General features: G+C 45.5%; 1 protein-coding gene across 11 annotated transcripts in view; it reads right to left on the reverse strand.

Annotated features, from left to right (window-relative positions):
- Positions 1 to 21,906, reverse strand: part of DGKG (diacylglycerol kinase gamma) — a 201,980-nt gene that overhangs the window by 105,523 nt on the left and 74,551 nt on the right. For 10 of the 11 annotated variants that reach the window (XR_003680567.2, XM_028491932.2, XM_028491924.2 and 7 more), the window contains 7 exons: positions 18,758 to 18,928; positions 15,404 to 15,453; positions 11,994 to 12,068; positions 11,162 to 11,284; positions 6,750 to 6,867; positions 5,116 to 5,204; positions 578 to 670 (listed from right to left, as the gene is read on the reverse strand). Coding sequence is in view for 10 of the 11 variants with exons in the window: in XM_028491932.2 (XP_028347733.1) it covers positions 578 to 670; positions 5,116 to 5,204; positions 6,750 to 6,867; positions 11,162 to 11,284; positions 11,994 to 12,068; positions 15,404 to 15,453; positions 18,758 to 18,928 (719 nt within the window). In the remaining variant the exon portion in view is untranslated. Of the gene's footprint in view, positions 1 to 577; positions 671 to 5,115; positions 5,205 to 6,749; positions 6,868 to 11,161; positions 11,285 to 11,885; positions 11,935 to 11,993; positions 12,069 to 15,403; positions 15,454 to 18,757; positions 18,929 to 21,906 lie in introns of those variants that run through there. The other variant, XM_028491952.2, reaches the window with a different exon arrangement.

Raw genomic sequence — 21,906 nt, forward strand, 5'->3', positions numbered from 1 at the left:
GATGTGAGGAATCAGTGAAACTCAGCAGCATCTTTAACATGGAAAGAGAACAGTTAAGGCATTTGGTGCTTGGCTTGAAAGAGGCGTCTTCAACACAGGAGACAGAAAAAGTTTCAGATGGGGATAAATAGAGTTTAATTTTGCATCTTTCATTTCCAAGAAGGGCTGTGACACCCAAGTGGAAATCTTCAAGGCAGAGGGAGGTCCATGTTTGGACACAGGAGAGAGGGTGACAGGGACAAGGGAGGCCTGGGAAGCCTAGCTGTGCACAGGTGGTGACTGAGGTTCCATATATGTGATCTGCCTGCAAGGTGCTTAGAATGAACACGCTTTCCTTGCTGGGCCATTTCAGAGCATTCTGGGTGGCCAGCGGTTGGAATCATTTTAGTCAGGGAAGTTTTCCCTCACAATCTGACTGTGCAGCACTGACCTCTTTTAAACTTGGGCTGAAAACACAAATCCTAAGAGTTGCTGAGGGAGCCCTCTGAGGGATGTGAATGTCTGAATGCTGCCTGCATCTGAAACATGAGCTGGGGTTGCAGGGGAGCCAGAGCCCCATCGGGGTGGCAGCACTTACCCGGGTGATGGGGCATATTGACGTGGGCAGCAAAATATGGTCTCTGAGCTCCCCACCATCACACAAAGTTGACAATTCACATTTGCGGTGAAACTGGAGGAAAAAATGAAGATGAGAGTGAGTGAAAGTGATCAAGGAAATGTCAAGTATGAAGGTTTAGAAATTTACTAGGGAGGCAGGTTGTCTAGTACTCCTCTAAATCCTGATGCACTGCTGGCTTTCACAGTATAGCAGAGACAGAGAGAGAGAGAGAGAGAGTGTGTGTGTGTGGTGTGTAGTGTGTACGGTTGTGTGTGCTTGGTTACGGTTGCCAAGTCTGCCGTGGGCAGAGAAAGGAAACCAAGTGCTGCCCATGGCAGCTGCAGCAAAACGGTCCTGAGCAGGCCTGTGGCCTGTCCGTATGGCACCCCCACGTGGACTCCAGAGCCCCCATGGGATATTTGCTCCCTAGGCTCTGAGACACTGGAAGGAAGGAGATCTTGTTGAACAAACTCATGAGAGGCTGGAGGTAAACCCCATGACTCGACCTCTGCATTTTAAGAGTTCTGCAGTCTGACACGTCCTTTCTGAGGCTGATACCCAGTCAAGGGGACAAGACACGGCACTGAGTCTGCTTTGGAAGGCAGGTCAGGCAGCTCCAGGTGTCCAAGGAAGTGGACATGTGTCATGGCAGTGGGCACAGGCCTCTTGTCCAGGCAGTGGGGTTGCTGTCAGGAGTGTGCCTTCCTCTGATGCAGGTGACTGAGTATCCAATTCCTCTCCCACTCTGTCAGTGCCCCCGGCCCAGACGACACCCAGGCGAAGGAAGTTAATGGTCCAGCCTGCTGTTCACAGCTGCCTGGCCACAGAGTAGACTGGTCAGCTTCTTCTTAAGCAGCCCTGGGGGGTGCCCTCTCTCTGGGCATCCTGGTGATTTACTGGAGGCAGTTAGACTAGGGCACTGAACAGGGGCTCTAGGCTCCCTCTCTAGCCTTGCCCACATAGCTCTGCTCACGCCCTCTGGCAGGATGTCCACTGCTGCGTGGCTGCAGCTCCAGCAAAACACCACACTGAAAAGCAGCAGGGCTGCCCTGGGCGCCAACCCATCCTCATCCGGCACCACAGGCAGTGCCGCGTGGTGACACTCCGGTAGCACTTGATACTTTTGTGGCACCGTTCACACTTGACAGAGGAGTTCCCTTCCACCCACGCGTGCTGCATCACCTGCAGGAGGGAAGCGAAGGATACCAGGGAAGGCTGCGGAACCACATCCCGCAGAACCACATCCCAGGGCCCTGGGCCTGAGGAGAAGGGTCTGGGAGGAACACAGACAGTGGGGAGGCCAGAGAGGGTAGGTTCCTGTTCAGGGGATGCACTTCTGGAGGCCGGGCTGCTTTGCTGAATTGCACCAGTGCGGGTCACTCCTTGCCTAACCTCTATCATGCGAATCGAGGTAGATGGAAAGCCACTTTGCCTGCTCTTTGAACGGTTCACCCCTCTGGCAGTCAAGCCTCTGAGTGTCTGTCTTGCAGTTCATCTGTCTGTCACTGGAACTCTTTGCAAAGGGATGTGTTTGTGTGTGCCCTTTTCTGGAAGGCAGTGGGGTGCAGGGAGACGCAGGAGGGCCTGGGCTACAGACAAAACTGGTTGGAGTCACTGATCTTCCACTTTGCAGCGGGGTGACCTTTGGCCAGTTCCTGGACCTCTCTGAGTCTCAGGTCCTTCATCTGCAGAAATTGGCATAAAATGCCCCACCTCTGGGTTTTCTGGGAGGATTCAATGAGAGAGCACATTTGGAAGGGCCTTCCTGGCACAGTCCTGGCCTTTGGTGGGGGGGGTGCCCCTGATGGGGAATCCCTTCCCCCTCTGTCTTCTATGGGCCAGTGCCTCTCAGCCTTAGCAGCCCCTCAGGACCACCTGGGCAGCATCTAGAAGTCCTAATGCCCAGCCCTCACTCCAGACAAAATAAATTAGAGTCTCTGGGGATGAGACCCATCATTAGTATGTTTTAAAGCACCCTGAGTGATTATCATATGCAGCCAAGGTTGAGAAGCACTCAGGAAGGGAGTTAGAGAGAAAGCCCAAAGGGATTAGTGTGGGTCATCAGCCAGCAGCTTTCACATGTTTCCTGGAGAGCGCGTTGTACCTGCCTCCTGGCCAGGACATGCCCCTGAAGCAGCCCAGGAACTTGGGAAGCAGGTGGGAATGCATGTGTACGTGTGTGACTGTAAGTGCAAAGCGACCCACGACACCAAATTCTGGGGGTCTGAGCCCTCAGTTGAGTCCCCCGGGAATTCTATAGAACTCCTCAAAAAATTTTTCACCAGGGTATCCCGAATAGCGGAGGGGGTGGATATGGACTCTGGGGGAACGCGGGGACACAGCCTGAAGTGCCAACTACTAGCACAATATTAAAAACACATGGGGCTTCCCTGGTGGCACAGTGGTTGAGAGTCCGCCTGCCGATGCAGGGGACGCGGGTTCGTGCCCCGGTCCGGGAAGATCCCACATGCTGCAGAGCGGCTGGGCCCGTGAGCCATGGCCGCTGAGCCTGTGCGTCCGGAGCCTGTGCTCCGCAACAGGAGAGGCCACAGCAGTGAGAGGCCCGCGTACCGCAAAAAAATAAAAAATAAAATAAAAAATAAAATAAAAACACATGGAATATTTGCATGATACCATCCATGTTTGTATTAGATAAAAGTTTTAAATTACTTATCAATTAAGTTACTCTGTCCTCCTTCCAAAAGATTTTCGGTAAAACTGTTGCTCTAGAAGATGTGTCACGTTTACTTTGTAGTTTCTCCTTCTGCCATATTCACCCCTGAGGGTATAAAGAACTCAGTTTGCTAATCAATTTGTCATCTACATGGTCACAATGAATTTGTTCTGAGATTATTATTATTTTCATTTTACAGAGAAAAAATATGAGGCTGCAGAGAGGTTAAGTAACTGGTCCTAGGTTCCAAGGCTGGTAAGTGGCCAAGCAGGGACTCATGGCCAGGTCTCCTGACTCCAAGTCCACAGTAGTCTCCCAACACCACGTTGCCTTCTCCATCCTCTTTCAGGATCAGAAGAGATGGTTAAAGACTTAGGTTGCCCCTGGAGACTCAGAAGGTCGTGAATGTGCCCTGCTGGTCCCTCAGAGGTCTCCCCCTGTTCCAAGTGTGGCAATGGCAGGAGTGCAGGCTTAGGGCCTGAGCCCAGGAGGTGCACCATACGTCCTGGTGAAAGGCATGGACATGGAACGGTGTGTGTATGGGCGTGGCACAGAAGGAGTAGACAAGAGGCCATGCGGTGTCTCACAGGCATGCACGAGTGTCCCTGGAGGTGCCCTTCTCTCTCGGAGTCCTACTGGGGAGGGCTGGATACCACTCCCACCTGCTAACCATCTCCTGACTCAGATTCCTCAATGGGGTTTTCCCTCTGCAGGAACTCGGAGTGCCTTTCCCCTGCTAATTTGAAGAAGAGTCTATTTCCAGACTCAGTGAATGGTACCAGCCGATGGCCACCTTAGAAACCTGGTAGCCATTTCCAGCCTCTCTCCCCCCTCTTTCATCCCCTACATGATTGTCACCAGGTCCTGGTGGTAGGACCTTCCAAATTATCTCTCAGACTCTCCCTTTATGTCTTCCACCTTAGCCAGTGGGACAGTCAAAACACTCAACAACCGGCATGGCTGGGGGACACTCACTCAGCACAGACACAGCCATCACTGTGCTACTGCAGACATAGCAGAGCATAGTGGGTGAGTGCAGACCCCACCCCAGTCAGGCCCTAAGGCAGCATTAACTCTTGCCTGAACTGTTGGAAAAGATTTTTTCATCCCCTCTGATCTGATCTCTCTCTGGCACCATGGTCAGAGCAATTAACCTAATTTGCAAACCCAAACATCTCCTCACATACTCAAAGCTCTTCAGCGGCCCCTTAGCTACACATGAAACCCCTTCCCAAGTCCTCAGCTGGCCTCACAAGACCTGGATCTCACCAGTTCTGCAGCACATCTCCCGCCGCTTCCCCCTAAACATCCTCTATCCCAGTCACACGGAACCAAGTACAGATCCAAGAATAAGCCGCGTCTCCATGCCTTCACACTTGAGGTTTCTCCAGCCTGGGGTGCCTTGTCCTCCTTGATTCCTTATGAAATCCTGCTGACTTGGGTTCAAGACACAACTCAAATGCCATCTTTTTGGTGAAAGCTTCCCTGTCCGCCACCCTTGGTGCCTCAACTGTATGTCCCACACAGCCCTATCGTTACTGTACAGCTCGCTACTTTGCGCTTTGCTTACATGCCTGTCTCCTCCCACTAGACTGCACAGTCCTCCAGGCTGAGGACCACCTTTTAACCTGCATACCCCCTGGCACAGGATCTAGCACACGGTGGGCACCAGGGAGATGCTAAATGGACTGATGGATGGACAAGATGGTTTAAAGGTGGTCCTCAAGGCAGAGAAGGGACTGTATAAAGCTCCCAAAGCCCCTTCCTGCCCAGGAATCTGTGGAGATGGACATGTTGCCTGGGACACAGCATGCAGGAGAACAAGGCAATAGGTATCACCAACCTCGCCGCCCCTTTTGGTTTTTGAGTTCGTTTTGATACACCCAGGAATGTTTTTGGATACACAGCGTTCATGGACAGTGTATTTACAGTCTGAAAATAAAAATAAGAAAAGTGACTGTGAGTGACCAGGTAGGGAAGGTCAGCCATCCCCTGCCCCCCACCCCAGCTGAGGCCCGTGCCTCCCTCTGCGCGGCCAGTCAGGGGCAGGGGACATATGGAGCTGGCCTTGCCTAATGGCAATTCAAGTCTCCAGTTGTTCACTGAGAAGAGTCCATGATTATCTCCCAGACATGCTCCTGCACCCTCCCCCGGCCACACTGCCTTCCACCGCGGGTGGTGAATGCAGCAGGAAAACATCCCCAGAAAGGTGCTTTCCGCTTAAGGGGAGTGAGGAGTCATCCTGGCTATGCCAATGTCACAGTATTGAACGTCAGGATGTTGGGGAGAGGATAGCAAGGCCGGGGTCTTCCTAACTCTGGAGACAGGCAGGCCTGGGCCTGAACTCTGGCTCTGCCATTTGTAACTACCCACACGATCTAGGGTAAGTTCCTTCACCGCTCGGAAATTCAGGGTTTTCTACAAAATGGGAAGAAGACTGCTTTCTCTTTGCAGCATTACATAATTTGTATAAAGTACCACGTGTGCGGGTCAGAACAGCTATTCCACAAATGACTGTTGTTGTTACTGTTTACTACTGTGTCAACAGGCCTAGAACGTACTAGGAATGAGGCTGGGCCTATGAAAAGTGGGTGAAAGCTGGATTTGAAATGGATGCTGGAAAGACAGGTGGGCCCCTACTTTTGCCTGCTGACGCTTGCTCTTGGTAGACACTGGGCCCAGCTCTGCTACGATGATTTTTGTGGCTGAGGTTGCCTGCTGCCTGGCTCCTGGGTGCATGGCAGATAAAACATTTTGGTGACCCGCCCCATACCCGACGGCCCTCACTGCAGCAGCAGCTCCCCAGTCCCTGGAGGGTTCAGGCTGAGTGCTTGCTGTCTGCATCCTGAGGTGGGGGGCAGGATTCTGCACCCACGCACCCTGGGCCCTACAAAGCCTTCTTACTGCAGCCTCTCCCCTCTCCTCCTGCTCCGCAAACCCACCCTCCTTCCTACATGACCCCTTCTTTCTTCCTTCTCCTCCATCTCTTTCTTTTGTCCTCCTTTCCAGTCTCCCTCCTTCCTTTTCCATGTGTGTTTTTTTCTCCTCTCCAATCTGACTTTACTAAATGGATTATAAAGTGAAACAAACGGATAGTTTTAATTCCATTGTATATATGAATATAGTTGCTTATTAATTAAAAAAAAAAAAAAGTTCTTCTGACCAACCGAAACATTCACTAGCAAAACTCAATTGAAATTATTATGAGATGCATTTTAATTACATTTGAACCTTAATAACTTTTTTCTAGGCAGTCAGTGGCTTATGACGAGACTCCAATAGGATAATATTTGTCCATTTGACTTGGGTACAACAAAAATAGGACATGGAAGTTTTGCTTTATTTTCTGCTGTTGGAATAATATGGCAAGTCCCTCAAGCTAGGAAGCAGAGATGCCTAAACTTTACTGGGAATGGCTCAATCATGTATAGAGCAAGACAGTTCCTGGGAAAAGGGGTTTGAAGGAAGTTTACTCACAAATGCAGCACAGGCCTTGCTTCCGAACGCCCATCAGCATGACATGGCAGAAGTTGCAGTAGGTTGGTTTCTTGAAATGCTTCATGGTCCAGGCGTGCCTCCCGTCCCCCTTGGAGCCCTGCGGGGACAGCAAGGGAATGAGATGCAGGCAGCCCCATTCTTTCTAAAAAGAGTTTCTTCTCACATTTGGAAAACAAGTTATTCACTTATTTTACTGTTGTAAAGATTATTTTAATAGAAATGCAAATCAAAACAAAATTCTTAATGTGCGTGTATTTTCTAAAATAAGCAAATATTAAAAATTAGGACCATCTGAGTTGAGTATGTGGTGGGGGAGTGGAAATCAGAACAATCTTTCTTTCTCTCAATCATCTATTAATCATCTATTACCTATCAATCATCTATTATCTATCAACGATCTATCATCTATCTATCACCCATCTATCTATCCTTTAAATGTTTACAACCTTCAACTTATAAATTTCCTTTCTTGGATTCTATCCTAAAGAAATCATTTTTGAAAGATAGATGAGCATTTTTGTGCTCTGTCAGATGTTTAACCCAGCATTATTTAAAATAACTGAAAATATCCTAAAGGCCTCAAAATGACCAAAAGGTTTGTGGTACATCCGTGTGATTTAATGTTAAGTGGCCATCAAAAAGATATTTATAAGAACATTGAATGGTTTGGGAATGCGCTCATGATACTAAGTTCTAAGGGAAAAAAACAGAATGCAAATTTGATGATATAGTATGATCTCGGTTTTATACAATGATATGTTGTACGGGAGAAAAAGTCACCAAACTGTTAACAGAGGTTAGCTATAGCTAGCAGCACTATGGATTTATTTTATTCTCTAATTTATACTTTCTTCTGTATTTTCCAAATTTTCTACAGTGAGGAGGTACTAGTTTTATAATCAGGAAAAAATTAGCTTAGTAAAAACAATGTACTCCTCTCATCACCTTTCTGTGCACAGATAAAATAGCAAAGAGACAGAGACAGAAAGAGGGTTAAGCCATTTCCCCCTGACTTGGCTTGGAAGCAAATTCATTCTATCTACCAGATAAGCCAAGCCTCACGTAATCACACACCTTCCCTGGACACCAAAGCTCCCACCTTCTAGCCCCTGGGAGCATAGGCTTGCTGGAGACTGTGGCTTCAGGAGCATCCCTCCACGTATGGTGTCCTTGACCTTTTGTCATAGGCTCCATCAAAAGAGTAACACTCTTGGGCTGTTGTTAAGGGTAGTAAAAAGTACTGTAAGGTGGTAAGGATTGAGAGTCAGGTACATGGAGTCCAACGTGCTGGATTGAAACCCACTTCTTACTTCTGCGTCCCTCTGGTTTGGGTTGGTCATGGTGGCCAGACCCATTCCTGTGCTCAACTCTTCTGCTAATGGTCTCCAGAGGAGCCCACATGCTTTTTCAAATGCTGGTCTCCTCCTGGGACCACGATAAGTTCTTTTCTTCTTACCACCTCAAAACCCTGCTTCTTCCAAAACCTGAGTCTTACAGAATTAAAGTCTTTTTATCTAATGGCTTCTACTTTAGTAAATGGGTTCACTAACTGATTAAATGATCCACTTAAATATCGATTCATTCATTCCCTTGACAAACATTGACCTCAAGGGATTTTTGTAAAAATTAGGTGAAATACTATAAGTGAAGCTCCTAATCCAGTGCCCGACACATTGTAAATGAAAACATTTATTAAGTTCCTACTCCGTGCTAGGCAGTAGGGGACACAAAAATAAGTGAAGAGTGTTTTCCTACGTGTAAGGAGGTAGATTTATACCTATTCTAGAAATGAAGAAGCAGAGACTCATAGAAGTTATATAAATAGCCCAAGACCACACAAATAATAAGTGACCAAGCTGAGCTCGTAGTCACACTGGGGGCTCTTGCTGGCTTCGGAGCCCATGCTCCTTCCATGCCTCTCCTGTACCTCCACAAACCAGGGTTTTCCTTCATAGACAGAAGGGAAATTACAGTACTCTTAGCTTCGGAGCCCATGCTCCTTCCATGCCTCTCCTGTACCTCCACAAACCAGGGTTTTCCTTCATGGACAGAAGGGAAATTACAGCACTTTTAGCAGACCCAGCTCCTTCTTCATCCAGCCCAAGGGACGGTCATTTGACCTGAAATACCTTTATCAGCAAAATCAATTAGTATCTGAGAAAGGGAGAGTCAGCTATTTTCATAGATACAGGGTAAGAAGCAAAGGGACCCTGACTTGGGATAAAGTAACCTTTCTGCTTGGGTTATAGCGCCATCATGTGGCTCCTTTATTTCTGCACGTTGGCGGCTGCAGGGTGTAGGAGTAACGTTCCTTATGCAGGCCAGGTTTTGTGTTGAGGCTGCAGTTCCCTTGGGAGACAGATTGTTTCTCATACATGCCATTCAGAGATCCCCAGACTTTTCAGTGGCCACATGTGGGTTGTGAAAAAAGCCAAACAAGCAAGGTGGCTTTTAAGACATCGAGGAACGCTTTCCCTAGAACCCCAACTATTAATGTGAGAACATACAATTTAGTGTCTATTTTCAAATAAATGCATAACATTTCAATTAATAAAAACCAAATGCACATTTGCTTTCTGTTTGCATTATTCCTGAGGTAAAGTATGGTTTTAATACAAGGCTGATTTGGCATCAGGGGGAGACACTGGGGAGACTGCTGAAGAAATAATGTCTCTCCCTCTTCTAGCCATAAAACAGTGGATCCCCTCCAAGCAAAGAGTTGGTGGTACTTTGGACTCAACAAGTCCAAAATAGGAAACAGAACTAGAAATTGGTTCCTTGTGATTAAAATGTCCCATCTCTATTTCCATGTTTCAGAGAAAAAACAGGTGCATTAGAACAGCACTCAAGCAGAACTTCCACTCTGATTCAGCTATAATCTTGAGCCTTGATAGCAGAAAGTATAGCTAACCTATCTGAGCACCCCCAGGTCCTAGCTCATGTGGGTTCATGCACACAGCAGGTTCTTGGTTAAGAAATCACTGCATGAGAAGTCTGCTGTTACTAAATATGGAAGATGGCCTCTGGTACTAACTAGGTGTGTGTCCATGGGCAAGTGCCTTTACCTCTCTGGTCCTTGGTATGAAAAATGAAGGGGACAGACCAGGGAACACCAAGTTCTCTTCCAGCTCTGACCTTCTAGGGTTATAAGGAAAAAGGAGATGCTGGTTCATTGATTTCTATTTAGCACTTGAAAAGAGCTGGACATGCTATGAGATAATTGCAGGATTCTTAGTCCTTGAGTGTTGGAGATGAGGGCTCAGCTTTAGTCCTGAATTGCAGAACTGTCAGATGGACACAGCACAGGCAACAATATCAGCTAGAGGCTAACCCAAATGAACCTCTTGTTCTGTCCCTCTCTTTGACATTTCAGTAATCTTGAAGAGGTATTGTCTTACAACCCGTGTGACTGTACTGGTAAACGCTAATGTCGCCATTTGTACTTTTAGTTCTAATCTTCCCTACCTCATGTATGGAAGCTACTTTCATGGTAAATAAGCAGACCAGGTCAGATGCCAGTGATTTCACATTAAGCCTCTACATGTATTCCCTACTCTGATCAAAACTGGGAGGTTTCTCTAAAACACCCTGAACTTTTCTTTCATGTGGATCTTTGATCAAGCTATTCTCCTGGCTGCAAACTCTCTCTTCTACCAGCCAAATCATACCCATCCTTGACAGCCAGATCAAATATCCTAGGTCTTTATCTTTATCTCAAGAATGGGATATCAAAATCCCACACATCCTTCAAAGCCAGGGCAAACACCCTCCAAAGTTTCTTCCACTGGTCTCACTCCTAAGTGTGAGATGTTCGAAAGTGCAGGTTCTTTGGAGTCAAGTACAAATAAATGCTGGCTATTCTTTTTCCTCTTCGGACTCAGAATCTCAGTTTTCCATCTGTTTAAATGGGTAAAAAAAACATCTACCTTATCTGGTTGTTCTGATTGTTAAATAAGATATTATCATTGAACGCCCTCTGCCACAACAAATCCGTATTTTTTCCTTTCTTTCTTTCTTCCTTTCCTTCCTTCCTTCCCCAACTCTCTTAGCATTTTTAAACCTAATTTGTGGAAAAGAAGGAATTCTTCCCTGAATATTTTTTGCCCTTTGCCTGGTTGAGCATAAGTTTCCGGTGGATGAATATTGTATCTGTGTTCCCTCGTAGCCCTCAGAACAGTATCTTTATTTAGTAATAATTTAGTAAGCGTCTGTCAAATGAATGAATAATATTTCAGGCACTAATAGGTAAAAAGACAGGACTTTTGGGCTGGCCTAGAGCATACGGGCTGTCCATTGGGAAGTCTGGGGCAGAAGCCAAGGACATTAACTTCCCCATGGAACCTGATGTTTCTGAAAGGTGAGAGGTCTTTGACCTCAAGCTTGCTACTTACAGAGTCGTCCATGCCCAGGAGGACCAGCAATGGGATGGTGGTCATCCCTCCGTGGACCCACTCCTGGAGAGACACAAAGCCATCCTGGTCGTAGTCCATCCCTTGTACCATCTCCTTCAATATCTGTGGAATCCATAGAGCAACCACTGTCCACTTTCATCTTCGATTTCTCTGCCCCATCCCTGCCCCGCCCACCCTGCCCTTTTCTTTTTCTTCTGTTCTATGTTTTATGGCTTGTGTTTTACCCCTTTCCCTTCTGATTCGGAGTGAGTAGAGCACTGAGGGAGCAAATGGGGGTGAGGAGAACAGGGGTCCAGGCCTGGCTCTGCCCTGACCTGTGTGGCCTTCAACAAGCCACCCCAACTCTCTGGATTCTGCTTCGCTCATCTGTAAAATGGAACTAGTATTGCTATGTTTGCAGCATGGTAGTGAAGATTAGAGAAAATGTATATAAAACGCTAAATATTGTATCGGACTCATAGGAGCCCCCAATATAATTATTATTATTAATATTATCTAATAATTGAGAAAAATTTTTTAAAGTCTTTCTAGCTCTAAATTCTTTGATCTCTGAGCTTCTGTTATAAAAATTTAGCTTTGGTGAAAGCGTTAGGGGGGTATTATTAGGTATTATTATTTGAATTAGTCTACACTTTCCCCTGCTGCCTCTAATCTTTCCTATCAGGGAAATGGGAGATCAAGGTGTAGGACCCAGAGAAGTCACCTCTAAGAAGATGATCTGGGACAGCCTGCACCGTAAACATGTGTTTCCAAGTCCCACTCTCATCTTGGAAGCTCACTGGAAAGTCACCCCTTGCTTTTGGAAACTCACAGGCCTTAGCTCCGTGGTATCCCACTCGAGATACTGGGCAATGTATAGCATCTGGATGACAATACGATCCATCTCCTAGAAAACATCAAGGAGAGAAGCCAACTGAAGATGTGCTTATACAGGCAAGACTCAAAATCAAACCCCGTGGGAAGATGGGCAGGGCAGAGTGTGAGAAGCAGCTGGTACAATATGCTGGCATTTCATCAAGCACTCACTGTTTGTTTTTGCTCTTTATTTCTGCCTTGACCACAAAGCTCACAAGAAACACAGACCGTGGATAAGCCAGAGGTATGCAGAAAGCTCACTGAACACTGACCTCCTCTTAGACCCACCTTCCTTCCCCTATTCTGTGCTTTGACTTAGCATAGAAAGCACTCCTGTTTCCTCCTTCTTTGTGATCCTACAAATACTTACAAACCAAGGCACTTACTTCTTCCCTCTTTTCCCACACCTCATTCCCACAGCTTTAGCAACTTGGGATTCATCTATACCCCTTGGGGGTCAGTTTCAGTTGGATGTAGAGCCACTGTGTTGGTCCTTTCTCAGGCACTATGATTCAGATTCCTTTTGGCATCTCCTTTGTTTCCTTTGTATCAAGTCCTCGGTCCAGGACTCTTGGAACAGGAAATTCATGAAGGGTATGTTTGCCTAATGAGTGAGCCTTTTGTTTGGTACCAAGGCCAGGCTCCATCTAAAACCTCACAGAATTGTTGGATGCTAATGAATCAGTGCACTGAGAGTCCCACGGAAACACACTGGACTGAGAAAGCATTTGCATGTCTTGGGCACCATCTAAGATGTTCACAGTAAGGTTGATTTGGGGACACAGGTTGGAGAACTGAAGCAAGGTTTAAAGGTGTTACTTTCACCAGGTAGAATGCTGGGTCAAAATAAGCAAGCTAAAACCCAACAGGGATTTTTAAAATTGTATTTCATTTAAAGTAGAAAATAACCCATTGCAAAACTGCAGATGAAGTGGTAGATGGGGGTAAGGAAGTGGGCAGAATGAAGGGAACAGGGCTCAGCAGAAGTTCCAATGGAAAAGAGCTCGTGAAACTAGTTGGGTCCAACATTCAATGTGAGCAAACGATGCGACTCAGGAATGGAGAATTAGACTCAATCTTAGGCTGTGTAAATAGGTGGGCATTTTCAGGAAGCAGAGTGGGCAGATTTCAGGAAGAACTAGTTCCCTGATGTGGATACTTAAAGAGTCCTGGAGGGGTGGGTTCAGTTCTATGCCATATTTTAAGAATGGCATTGACAAACTAGAGCTTGACCAGAATGGAGATTTAAAACTTCCTTATGAGAAACAGTGTAGAAATTAGGATATATGAGCTTGGGGGAGATTTTTGGGAAGACGTGATAGTACCTTCAAATACCTGAAGGCCTATTGTGTACAACTGGTATTCCACTGGTCAGCTGCCCTGGTCAGCTATAGAGGGCAGAAGTAAGCTGAGGGATGGAGGGAGGGAAGAGTTGAGGGCTGGCCTATTTTGACCTCACCACTGGGTTGGGGGAGGGGAGAGAAGAGCAGAATCGGGTTTTGTACTGAAAATTTCCCTGGCAAACTAGAGATGCCTTGTGTGCGGGAGGGATGCCTTCTCTAACAGTCATCCCCAGTGGTGGAGTGGCTGTTTTAAGGTACTGGGTGAACTCTCCATTCCTGGGAGTGTTCACAAAGAGGCTGGGCATCCAACTGCCAGGGGGTCTGGCTGGGAAGTTGAAAGAGAGAGAACTATTTTGAGACTCACTTCAGTCCACCAGTGTTACCTTCCAAATAGATCCAGAATTTAACCACTTCTTACCACCTGCAATGCTGCTACCCTGGTGCAAGTTACCATCATTTCTTGTCTTGCTTATTTTAATAGCCTCCTAACTGGTATTCCTGCTTGCATCCCTACAGTCTAGACTCAACGCAGCAGCTAGAGTGATCCTGTTAGGATCTAAGTCAATCATGTCACTCCTCTACTCAGAATCTCCAATGGTTCTCTACCTCTCCAGAGAAAAAGAGAGAAAACCCTTTCAATCACCTGTAAGGCTTGATAATGCTTTGCAAACGCCCCATCCCTTCTCATTACTTCTCTGATCTCATCTCCTATTACTCACTCCAACCTCATCTGTTCAGTCATCCTGTTCCATTCAATCTGGCCTCCTAGTTAATCTGCTAACATTCCAGGCATCCCTCAGGACCTTTGCACTTGCTGTTCCCTCTGCCTGGAAGGTGCTTCCCCATGACTCACTCCCTTCACCTCCTTCAAGTGTCTGTTCAGATGTCCCCTCCTCAGGGAGACCTTCCTCGGCTCCTCCAGCTAAAACTGCAGCTCCCTCCAATACTTACTTTCCGTCCTTTATTTTCCCTCTAGCACACGTCTCTATCTAACACATACTTGACTATGCTTTGCAGAGTGTGTGTTTGCATTAGAATGAAAGCATCATGAGGGCCTGGATCTTTGTCTGTTGGCTTACTGATACACCCACCCCCACCCCCAGTGTTTAGAACAGTAGCCTGACATATATGAGATACTCAATCAATATGTGTTGATCAAATGCTTGAGAGCCTGTGATTCTCTGGTGGTTCCCTCGCATGACCCAGCTCACGGAACTGCAATGTGGCTGCAGGGATCCCATAAAGACACTCTGGGTTTGAGTGGGAACCGGACGATGCAGCTGGTCTAGTGGACTGGTTCCCTTTCTTCCTCCCTTTGGTCTGACTCAGCCCCGTGCACTTCAACCTCAGAGCCGTTCTGTTAATGAGTCCCATCTGACACTGCCAGCCACGAGGACAGGGCCTGTCTGATTCTCTTTGCCTTTTCTCCTCTCTACCTTCTTCCTTTTCCATCCTCCTTCTCATTTGATGACCCCTGACCTGTCCCTGCCTCTTCCTGAGGGGAAGTGGGGATGAGACTCAGGCTTTCCCAGGTGTGGTGGGATGGGATCACGTGCTCAGAGCAGACAGAGCCAGACTCCTAGAGCTAGTGCCCTGGGGTATGAGAGGAAGGCAACGGTGACGGCAAAGCACGCCAGCAGTTACCTGCCTTCCTCCTGTCTTCTTGCCCTGGTCTCGCTGCCTCTCCCCACCTCCTCTCCTCCACCCCTGGGCTTCAGCAGGAAATTACAGGGGGAATTTCTGAACCATCTGGGAAGTTAAACTAGATGAGACACTAAAGCATCTCCCCAGCCTGAGATTTTGCGATGTGAGCTCCTGGAATGAAAAAGCAAGTTGGAGTTCACTCTCCTCTGGGCGGGCTCTTTGGAAGTAGAAGGCAGGGGGTTCTAGTCATCTCTGCAGCTCATATTGAGACACTGCTATTCCTAGGAAGATGAAGCTGAGAGTGTTTGGACTCTCCCTTCACCTGTTCCCCTCTCCCACAGCCCTTCTTGGATATTGGAGAGATATTTGGAGAGCTTACCGCTTGGTCCAGGAGACCATTCTCATCCGAATCATAGAGACGAAACATGACTGCAAGAAACACAGAGGTGAGGCTTGAGATGTCCTCCAGGTACCAGGGATGGGCTGAGACTTTGCTGCTGCCAGTTTTTAGACCCGTTCTGACCATCACTGGAGTGAAGTCCATTGCAGCCAGTTCACCCACCCTCCAAGGCACAGAGTCTGACCTTCCTTACAGTGGGAAGAGAGAGGAGAACCAAGCCACCTTGCTTCTGGGACTGTCTAAGCAATAACTCTGCAGCTGATGAGATCTGGGTCACGAGCGTGATTCCCTGTAGAGCATTCACACCTCTCAGCATCACGGGAACACAACTCAAAGCAGATGCCCCGCTGGTGGTGGGGCAGAGGCACTACAGTTATAGACGGGACACTGCTTCTACTGCACACAGAAAGGGTGTGGAGTTAGGCAGGTTCCGATCTTGGACCTGTCCTACCACCTCTAGGGCATCACATAAGTCATTTATCTTCTTTAGGCTCAATTTCTTCATCTGTAAGATGGAGATTATAATAGTTTCTTTATCCTAAGTTTTTTTCAAATGAAGATTAATATGTCAGTGATATGCTAAATCTATAGCACTAGGAATGTAGAGAGCACTCAACAGATGTTATTTATTTTTATCTTCTTTCATTAATGAATATTTATATATGGCATTTAATATGTACAACGTACCATCCTATGCACCTTATCATTATTACTTATTTAATCCTCAATAATGCTATGAAGTAGTTATTATTATAGAAGCTATTATATTTCTTTTTTTAAAATGTCTACATGCAATTCAGAAACATCCTCTACCATGTTCTAGCTGTAGAGAGGTGATGGAAGATAAGGAAGATATGGGAGTGAATTTTGGGCAAAGGACTAAATGTTCATTTATGGGATTTGGAAACTTGCCATTTCATTCATCTAAAAGGTAGATATCCTGTCTGTGGTCTCAGGAGTAAGCAGGGTGGGGAGCAGAGCTGAATACATCTTCATTTCCCTCCCATCCTTTAAAACCCTTCATCATGCCTGTGTTCTCTGTGGCTGACCCTTCCCTTGTGTGACTGCTCTGGACCTCTTGGGATGTACCCACAGGGTCACAGCACTCCTGTTAATTTGCCCTTGTGTTGTCACTTCCTTCTACATGTTTTATGTCTCTGGACCTTGTGCTTATTCAGTGGTGTCTCTGGTTGGACTTTAAGTTATTTAAAAGTCATGGGCTTCCGATTCTTTGTGACTCCTCCAAATGTCCTGGTCAGAGACACTCTGGGCCCAGGTGTCTCTAACATGGAGCCCTCTTTGGTCTCACTGTGCATGAGGAGTAGAATGAGAAAGTGGGAGCAAGCATCCTAGTTTTTAGCAGCATGGCCTTGGGCAAGTCATTTAACTTTTCCATGCTTTCTTACATATAAAATGAGAACAATCATGTCAACTGTCTAGGGTTACTGTGAGGTTAAAATGAGAAAATGAATTTAAAGTGCTTAGCAAAAATAAGGTGTTCAGTGATGAGTTATTATTGTTATTACATTGATGATGGGTGGGATTTCAGGCTATCATTTCCACCCCCGCAAAAATACATGCTTGGTTATCTAGAAAAAAAACTTAACTTGGTTTCAATCACTAAAATCAGAGATGATTTGAATTTATTTAATTTATTTTTTTTAAAAAAGAAAACTTTATAGGACAAATGACCAAGTTTCTGCAACAAAAAACTGTAGGGAAAAAAAAATAAGCAAAAGATTAAGAGAGACTAAAGAGACGTAGTAACAAATGGCAATGTATGGACCTTACTTGGATCCCAATTCAAACAAACAGTGCTTGAATTGTTCCCCAAGTAAGGGAAAATAATGAATACTGACTGAATATTTGATAATAGTAAGGAATCGTTTTCTTTATATGTGATTGTGGTGTTGTGGTTATATTTAAGAAAAAGTTATATTATTTTAGAGGTACATACTGAGATATTTACAGATGAAATTATATGTCTGGAATTTGCTTCAAAATAATCTGGGGCAGAAGAAATGAGTGGGAGGTATAAATAAAACACGACTGACCACAAGCTGGTAATTGTTGAAGGTGGTTGATGGACACACGGAAATTCTTTGTATTCTCTACTTTTATCTGTGTTTGAAATTTTCTGTAATAAAAAGCTTTTAGAAATACAGTTTCTTTTCATTACCATTACAGGACTCAGTCTGAGAGGCACTAATACGAGCAATTTGCCACATTTGCTCCTCTCTGGTAGTTATGAACAAATATAATGCCTGAAACTCAAAATCCAACTGAATGTGGGAAACAATTTGACATTTCCCTTTTAACATTAGTCATAAGAAACAGAAATCTGGTACGTTTGGTTCCAAATTAGCATTTAGGACTTGTAATTGTTAACACTTCAAACCTATGGGGGAGGTTTTAAGCTCGGCTAAGAGAGCAAACTGTTTCATTTTGTTTTGGGCAAGGGTTAACCTTTGCCAGACTTTTCCTAAGGCTTAAGTTTCATTGACTAGTCCAATTATTAGCTGGAATTTTGACTTTTGCTATAATGTGTATGCTTTTCCCTCAGTGTCTACTAAGATCCCAAGAGATGCCAAAACAATATATATTTTTAACAAGGTCCTACCTGTCATCTGTTTCAAAGTTTGCCTGTAGGCTCGCAAAGGTCAGCGAGACCGTCCCCAGAGTGAGTCATCTTCGAGACTGCAGGCTGCTTCAACCACTGTGGGCTTTCCTTTCTGCCCCCAGCTATTATTCTCCTTCTGAAGACATGTTCTTGAAACCAAGCTCAACTCCCTTAATTAACTAGCCCTCTTTCTCAAGAGGCCAAAACACTTGGGGTGGGGGTGGGTGAAGACATGGAAATAAGCTTTAACAAGATAGAGGTTGATTAGATCTCAAAAAAAGAAAAGAATTCTTCATAGTTGAAGAGTTGCTTGGGCATGGAATAGGGGAAGGAAGACAGATGCTGAAAATCTTCCCTTGAAAAATCTTGTAAGAGAAGGCAGCAGCTTTCTGATTGGAGGCTTTCAGGAAACCCTGCCAGCAAAGGAAGGGAGTCTTCACCCTTTGCAGAGACGCCTTACCTTTCCAGATCTTGGTTCTCAATACCAAGGTCTCAAATGCACCTTCCACCCTATACAACTGGTACTGTGTTCGAGGGCAGATTCTAGGAAATATTCATGGCACTGCTGGTGACAGGGCAGAAAAGCTCCCCCAAGGAGGCAGGACCCATCCCCAGGATCCCAGATCAACCTCCAGCCTGTTTAGAACAATAGACAGGACACTAGCTCTTCCTCTAGGAAAAAGTCAAAGCCCCTTGACAGGGTGCATACTTACACTCTAGCTTATCCTGAGGTCTCCCCGTTTCCAGCAAGGACAGGTAACACATGACATCCTTCAGGTACACTATGGGGGATTCTGAGCCTGAAGATTGAGCATCATGGTTTCCCACGGGGGTCGCAGACACTTGGTCTTTAGTTGGCACTTGCTTCTCGGTGATCTTTGATTCTGTGACAGGCAAGAGGAAAGCATCCAAGGACACAATGTTTAGTAAACATGAAACCCTTTGTCACCCCATTCTTTTCACGGTAGAGACAAGAATTTTATGTGTGTCTTCAAAAGCATAGATTACATAGATATGATCAAATCAGTGACCCTAGAAATCCAGTATGTAGAGTTCATACTTTCTGAATGAACCCCATTCTGACCCTTTTAAGAGTCTATATAGCCTTATAAGAAATTCACCTATGCTCCGTGAATTTTAAGAAAAGATGACAGTGATTTTTAGTAATATCAATAGCCAACAGGGAAATGTCATTTAGCCTAATTTTGGGGGGAACACACCCAATTTGTAGAGGTAATTTTGTCTGGGATTCCAAAAATCCAGACTATTGGTTATTGACCAACATACTGTTTTACAATTTTCTTCTCAAATGCATTTAAAGATAAATAAAAAGATGAAAGTTCGAAAGAGAAAACGGATTGACAACTAATTTCCAGAAACTAGGAAGAATTGTGACTTACTGAAAGCCTAATCAGTTGCATAAGGAAAGTATAGAGTTGCTTATCATACCACAGGAATAGAGTGAGTTTTCCCTCTGAAATTTTCCTTCTCATAGGTAAGAAGACTGTCTCTTTGTCCTCTGGTTAAGAAATATGATGTTATTACTAACCAGAAAACCAGGCACTGATATTTTACGTGTGAATCATACTCTTTTGAGGCACTTTAAGGGCTATCTCTTTTTCCCCAGCCTCTTTATATCCATGATCTCAATATCAAATAAGACGATACAACTCAGAGAAAACACAGGAAACAGTAGAAGACTGGCAGTGGATAATCTAACCCAAGTGTTGTACCACCAAATAATAGAGTGCTGAAGGCACAGGGAGAGGGAGAGATAGCCTTGATAGTACTGCCCGCTGGGGAAAGCAATGCCACCAGTACACTCTTTATTCAGAGAACCAAGGTCCCAAGCAATGGCAAACAGTTCAGCTCAGGCCGACAGAGCTGTGCTAGATGAAAGCCTACCAGGTCCTAGGGGTTAGGTTGTGGTTTGAGAAGGGAGTTAGCCGTCACCCAGATGGACAGTGGGTGAGACCAAAGGCCACTGACATACTCTGTATGTTACAAAGGGTCCTGTGAAGAGACCAACATGGGACCCAGGGAACAGAGTTGCAAAACAAGGAAAGGAAGCTTCATCATGAAGTCTCAGAGGACAAGATCTCTGGAAATAATTTCCTGCCGGACAAGACCCTCGGTAGGTTGCAAGAAGGTGTAACCTCTATTAAACAGGAGCAGAAAGTCTCAGGGGTGAGCAAGTTGAGATGAAAACACAATAGGATGAGATAACAGGGACAGTGAGGTAGGGGGAAACTGCCATGAATTTACGTATGCAATAGAAGTATTAAAATCATCACTGGAGGAAAAGTTATGGAAAAACGTAACTTAATAATGTATAAGACAAAGGTGAAAAATTCTTTGTATAGGGTAGCCCATTATGCCCCAAGTTATTTTACATCCTCAAATTATTCATCCATTAAAACACTATTAGAGGGCTTCCCTGGTGGCGCAGTGGTTGCGCGTCCGCCTGCCGATGCAGGGGAACCGGGTTCGCGCCCTGGTCTGGGAGGATCCCACGTGCCGCGGAGCTGCTGGGCCCGTGAGCCATGGCCGCTAAGCCTGCGCGTCCGGAGCCTGTGCTCTGCAACGGGAGAGGCCGCAGCAAGGGAGGCCCGCATACCACAAAAAAAAAACAAAAAAAAACAAAACACTGTTAGAATGACTTCTATGCGGACTAAACTGGAATAAGAGGGACCAGATTTACCCTCCTACTGATGCAACTAAAAAAACTGGACAAAAGATATGAAACAATGGTCCATAGGACACTGCATATGGCCAACACCAAAGGGCAATCCCAAGAGATGGGAAACAAATGAGGTGATCCCTACAAATGCCACACCTTACTGACTGGAAAGAGTTTCTAGGCTGTGGCACAGGGAGGGGAAACCCAGGCAGATCCTGGAAGTCTCTCTGAGTTGCAGAGATGGAGCTGGGAATCTTGGGAGCCCAAGGTGACTGGAGTTCACAGAGCAGAGCACTGAAGAGGAGGGAGCTGCACAGAGGGAACTCCAGCTGTCTCTGCAGAAGGTCCCTTTGAGTAATCAGCAGAGAGTTCCCTCAATTATTCATCTGAGTAGTGATTAGCACAGATGTGTGAGGAAACTACCTGATGCTGGGGAAGGAATCAGGACGAGAGGGAACAATCCTTGGAAGGCATAGAGAACTAGGCATAGTGTCTAGTCCCAGCTATCAGAGTAGAAAACTCCCATAATTCATGGATCATTGAGTAGAGTACTTAGAGAGTTTTGCCTTGCTAACTGGGCAAAATTAGCTCTAGAAAAAATGCCTCCTTGGTCCTACCTAACAAAAGCTTGACCCAAAAAGGTCAACTTACCACCAAACCAGCTTTACAACAAATGCTAAAGGAACTTCTCTAGGAAGGAAACAGAAGAGAAGGAAAAAACCTACAATAACAAACCCAAAACAATTAAGAAAATGGTAATAGGAACATACATATTGATACTTACCTTAAATGAAATGGATTAAATGCTCCAACCAAAAGACACAGACTGGCTGAATGGATACAAAAGCAAGACCTGTATATATGCTGTCTATATAAGGCAAATGCTAACAGCCATAAAAGGGGAAATCGACAGTAACACAATCATATTAGGGGGCTTTAACACCCCACTTTTATCAATGGACAGATCAACCAAGATGAAAATAAAGAAGAAAACACAGCTTTAAATGATACATGAAACAAGATGGACTTAATTGATATTTATAGGACATTCCATCCAAAACCAGCAGAATACACTTTCTTCTCAAGTGCTCATGGAACATTCTCCAGGATAGATCCTATCTTGGGTCACAAATCAAGCCTTGGTAAATTTAAGAAAATTGAAATCGTATCAAGTATCTTTTC

Source organism: Physeter macrocephalus, chromosome 1 (assembly GCF_002837175.3).
Source record: "Physeter macrocephalus isolate SW-GA chromosome 1, ASM283717v5, whole genome shotgun sequence".
In the NCBI taxonomy this organism is placed as follows: Eukaryota; Metazoa; Chordata; class Mammalia; order Artiodactyla; family Physeteridae; genus Physeter; species Physeter macrocephalus.